The following is a 5,222-nucleotide window of genomic DNA, read 5'->3' on the forward strand; positions in this document are numbered from 1 at the left end:
TTAGATTTTCTTTTAAATTGAACAGATTTCAGAGGGATAGTTCACTCTACAAGAAACCTGTTTCTCCATTTTCCTCAGGCAGATTTAGAGGAACGGAAAAAAGCTTAACAGGGACCAATGGCACGTTTTCCATCTTCTTTCTACTGTTAGCAGGAGTGTTGATATTTCTTAAGGATTAGCACAGTAGGTCAGAAATTTCCCCACTAAGTATTTAGGATTTTATTAGCACCACGTCATTCACTGCTGCAGGTTTTTAAATATTTATTTCCACGAGCTGCTGTTTGATGACCACCTCAGCTCCTGCTGGGTTACAAAGTCTCTCGCCATAAACCACATCGACCTCTCTCTTTCCGAGCAGAGAATCTCCACGATTAACCAGACCACGACTGACAGTCCCAGGGCTGGCGCTGTCCTTATATATTTTAAACAGTGTGAGTTACAAAAGAGGTTCATTACCATGAACGCAGTTTTTTGTGCTTTCAGAGCTGGGATTGTTCCTGTGCCATTAGCCCGCTGCAGGGTTTGGGTTTGGGTTCCTCTGGCCCTGGCTGGTACATGCAGAATTTCCAATTTTGGAGTAAGCGGCAGGAGATAAACTCACCTGAAGTTTCTTCTTTCAGCCCGACATGATGTGCTTGACAAAAGCTGAGGAGGAGATGAGAAACGAGAGTGTGAGAGGTCAGCGCGTGGTGTGAGCTATGGTGGGCAGAGAGGGGTTACCCCCAGCCCGGGGCACCCCCCAGATGAAGGAGACGTGCTCCGCCAGGACTGAGATTTCTCCTGTTCCCACCATACGCCTGCCATCCCAAACCTGCTTGGTGATACCAAACCCCTCTTAGAGACAAGCTGGTACCACTGTCCCCAGTTTTCTGGGGTAGGGGAAATGGGTGCCCTCTTCCCCAACACTCTCCAATTTTAGGAGTTCCCAGATTTCACCACCTTCTGTGCCAGATTTTCTCCCTCTTGGAGCTGCGAGCGAGCTGGGTCTCCAAATGTTCCCAATTAGCCTCTGCTGTGAAGGATGCTGGTTTTGTTTATTTTTGATAGCTTACAGTGAAACTGTGCCAAAACTGGGAATAAGGCAGACCTGAAACCCTTGGAAACACGCTGTCTTCAGATGCTTTTACTGGAAATCATTGGCACAACCGCCTTGTTCCACCCCAGCTGATGTCTCCCAGCTCTCCTCGGAGAGGCTTTGGTCCACACCGCGCTCTCGGTGATCACCCATGGACACATTTTGTACCCTGAGAGAAGATGACCACATCTGGGGTGGCCCCAATGGACATCTCCTGCTCCTACCTTCATAGTTGATGCAGCCGTTGGCATCTTCTTGCCCTGCCATGAGCTGCTCCACCTCGCTTTCCGTCATCTTCTCCCCTGGAAGAGGAGGACACAGAGGTGAGGGAAAGGGTTCTTAGCCCACCGGGACCTTCCTGTCCTTCTCCCAAAGCCATCAGAGGAAGGAAGAGGGGACTGAAAAGGAGCCGTGCACCACTACAGACTGGGGAGTGCTGGTGGGAGACTGTGGAGAGAGGACCAAAGTGAAGGGTTGTCTGACAGTTGAGGATGTTACGGACTCTCCACCTCACCCAGATCACACATGAAGCTGTGGGATAAGATGGAGAAAGCCACAGGAGCCGTTCACTCCTAAAAAAAGCCTACAAACAGCAGGATAAAAAGGTCTCTCCGATGCATGAGACCAGCAAACTAACCCAAACCATGTGCCCAGAAATTTCTTGGGGGTGTCTTCTGTCCTTCCCCCCTCCCCAGGACCAGCCCGTACCCAGTGTGACCAGCACGTGGCGCAGCTCGGCGCCCATCACCATGCCGTTGCCCTCCTTGTCGAAGACGCGCAGCCCTTCCACAAAGTCCTCGAAGGTGCCTTGCTCCTTGTTGCGGGTGAAATGCTGCAGGATGGGGAGGAAGGTCTCGAAGTCCAGCATCTTGGTGTTCATTTCTGGAAGGGGAAGAGGAGATGGGGTCAGAGATTAGGCTGAGCTCAGCCTCCAAGGACCTTCTGCTTAACCTTCCTGGTCTCATTTCCATCCAACTAGAGGGGAGAAACCCCACGAGGTGATGGGACTATTCATATATTATGCTTCAGATGGAAAGATCCATATGAGGAATAAAATATTAACACCTGGGGACCCCACACAGATCGCTGATATCAGCCAACAATTCAAACCAGCAGGAAGATCCTCTGTCCCCAGAGCTATGCGGTTGCACCGGGACCGGGCAGGTTACACCAGTTTGTGCCAGCTCAGGATACAGTCTGCTAAGCATCAATTGCTGTGGTCCCCAGGTGAGGACAACCTGTCCCTTACGTCACCCATGGCATGGGGAGAGGGAGTGAAGGAATTTCGCAGGAATGAAGCCTCTCTGCATCATTTGTTCCCCAATTCCTTTGTCTTGCAGGGCTGTTCCTACAGGGGACGGAATCCTTCACTTGCTGCCAGGGTGCACAGGGATTGTCCCACCCTGTCCCCGCTGTCCCAGTTTGCTGTCACCTTCTGCTTTGGGCTTGCCCAGCACCTTCAGGACCTCCGCGTTGGTGGGGTTGTGACCGAGCGCCCGGAGGACATCCCCGCACTGCGCGTAGGTGATCTGCATGGCTCCCACAGGCGTCCGGTCAAACAGGCTGAAGGCTTCTTTGAATTCTGCGGGGAAGAAGAGCTCAGATGTCCCCTGCCATGCCGGCCCCACTTCCCACCCCACTGGAGCAAGTCCTGCCTGGAGGGCAGGGAAGGGCTGGACACGCGTGCGGTGGGTGCCCTCTGTGCCCGTCGCTGTGACCCAGGGCGGGCAGCCCTGCGCTGGCTTGAGCAATGAGCCACCGGAACTCGCCAGACTCCTTCAACGAGTCCCTCAGCTTCTCGAGCAGGTTTTGCCACCTCCATGGAGCTGGATGGAGAAATCCTGCTGGGATTCCTGCACAACCCCGCGCCGGCAGCACCAGGCTGCTGCTGCAGAACATCCCCTCTGCTCTTCCCCTTTTCAACTGGGGCCTTCTGGGGACCCCATGACCCTCCTCTGCAAACCCAAGACACCTGCAACGCCCCATCTGCCCTGCTGGCATCCCCCCAGCCCGGCACAGCACGGCATTGCTCGTGTCTGGGGAGGGAGGACAATCCCCACCCCAGCCTCGCAGACTGCACGTCATGCCAACCCGCCTTGGAAGGACATGGGGGATTGATTTCCAAGCTCACTCCCGTAAATTATCCTAGAATCCCAGAATGGTTTGGGTTGGGAGGGACCTTAAAGCCCATCCAGTGCCACCCCCTGCCATGGGCAGGGACACCTCCCACTAGCCCAGGTTGCCCAAAGCCTCATCCAGCCTGGCCTTGAACCCCTCCAGGGATGGGGCATCCACAGCTTCTCTGGGCACCCTGGGCCACTGCCTCACCCCCCGCACAGGAAAACATTTCTTCCTCACATCTCATCTCCATCTCCCCTCTTCCAGCTTCAAACCCTCACCTCTCATCCTGTCCCCGCACCCCCTGATCCAGAGCCCCCCCAGCTCTCCTGTAGCCCCCTTTCAGCACTGGAATCACACCATTAACCGTTACATTTTACTTGCAGGAACGTCACCTAAACTAGGAACAATCAGGATCTCTTTCCTCCTGCGTGTGATGCTTTTCAGCTTCCTGACCCGCTGCCGGATTCTCTCTCTAATCCCAACGTTGGCCGTGGCCAACCACGCTCCTGCGCGGCTCAGAGCCTGGGCTCTACCTCTCCTTTCACCCGAGAAGATCTTCTCCACCACAACAGGCTCCTCACCGGTGTTGAGGTGCAAAATGTGGGAAACAGTCCTTCATGACCCCCCCACCCAAGTCCTTACCCCCCCAGTTCTGCACTTACCTTCGATCTGCTCAGTGGAGAATTCAATCTGTCGGGAGAAGAGAACAGAGCCGGGCGTGAGGCTGCGTCACCGTGGGGTGACACAGGGGCTGTCCCCAGCCTTGGATCATCTCCCTCCCCGGGGTGGGGGGGCTGCATCCCCCCGTGCCCGGCAGCGCTCCTGCCCTCGCCCTGGAGCCAAGATCCCTGCGGAAAAGTGCAGCCGGCAAGGGGAGGGCAGGCAGCAGGGATGCTCGGACCACAGGCAGGGCTGGTTTGGGTGGGAAGGGTGTTAGTCCGAGGCTTGATCCTTAGTTTAAAGGATTAAACAGCCTCGGTGCTGAGCCTGCTCTTAACAACTCTCCTGCCACAGCTCTGGCTTAAAAATGTGACAATATCCCGGGGAATCATGGAAAAAGCGAGCTCCCATTGTAGAGACTTGGATAAAAGATGCTGTCACGTGGAGGACACGACGCAGGCGGCTAAATACTTTAGGATGGAGACAGCGGCTGGCAGAAAAGCTTTTTCATGCTGCTGGGGCCCCAACACAGTGTCTCAGCCTGGAGCCATGGGGCGTTCGGGCTCTGGGCAGCAGCGTCCCGGTGCGAGGGTGAAACGGTTTCCTTGGGTGAGTGCTGGGCAGGGCTGGATGGGGAAAGATTGAAGCATCCCCCAGCAAGGAGAGCATCCCTCCCAGCCTACCGCATCAACGCAATCTGATAATTTTCCCCTCCTAGCCCATGGCATCAACACAATCCGATAATTCTCCCCTCCCAGCCCTGGCTCCCAGCCTGGTAAATGCCGTTTGCATCGCGTGTAGCATCGCCCATGCCTGGCAGACAACAGGCACGAAGAAGGACGCTGACGTCCTCATTCTCACTCACCTTCACGCTCCTGGGGTCGAAGGCAGGCTCTCGGGGTGGCTCTGGGGCTGGGGCTGGTTTGGCTGATTCCTTTTTCGGGTCGGGTTTCTTGAGCGGCATGGTGCTGGGGCTTTGGAAAGGTACAGGGATGAGTCCTGCCGCTCAGCGAAGCAGCTAACCGGAGGGATGAAAGGCAAAGTCTGCTCCTGCCCTTATATCCCGAGCCCTGTCCTCACCCCGGAGGGGCAGGCCAGCTGCCGGAGCAACTGCTACTTACTATAAAAGGAAGAAAACTCAAACGAGAGGGGCCCCAATTTGACAATTGCCCATTGTCATCGGCTCCCAGCGTGGCAAAGCCACCAGCCGTCTGTCCCCCCCCCTTCCCAAGCTGCAAAAGGGGGGACGTGTCCCCCTCCAGCACCTGCACCGGGTGGGCTGCACGGGGGCTGCTTGCTAAGTGATCGCTGAAAACCTAAACGCCAACAGCCCCGGGTGCCTGGCAAAAAAAAAAAAAAAAAAAAA

At 55.5% G+C, this 5,222-nt stretch overlaps 1 protein-coding gene across 1 annotated transcript; it reads right to left on the reverse strand.

Moving 5' to 3' along the window:
* Positions 1 to 599: 599 nt before the first annotated feature.
* MYL4 (myosin, light chain 4, alkali; atrial, embryonic) lies at positions 600 to 4,823 on the reverse strand. The gene is made up of 6 exons (XM_010084209.1): positions 4,722 to 4,823; positions 3,859 to 3,886; positions 2,508 to 2,657; positions 1,784 to 1,957; positions 1,300 to 1,377; positions 600 to 645 (listed from the first exon to the last, which is right to left on the reverse strand). Exons 1-6 carry the CDS (start codon positions 4,818 to 4,820, stop codon positions 617 to 619), a joined length of 558 nt encoding a protein of 185 aa, XP_010082511.1. The 5' UTR covers positions 4,821 to 4,823; the 3' UTR covers positions 600 to 616.
* Positions 4,824 to 5,222: the final 399 nt, after the last annotated feature.

This window comes from Pterocles gutturalis, unplaced genomic scaffold (genome assembly GCF_000699245.1).
Source record: "Pterocles gutturalis isolate BGI_N339 unplaced genomic scaffold, ASM69924v1 scaffold33680, whole genome shotgun sequence".
Taxonomy (NCBI): Eukaryota; Metazoa; Chordata; class Aves; order Pterocliformes; family Pteroclidae; genus Pterocles; species Pterocles gutturalis.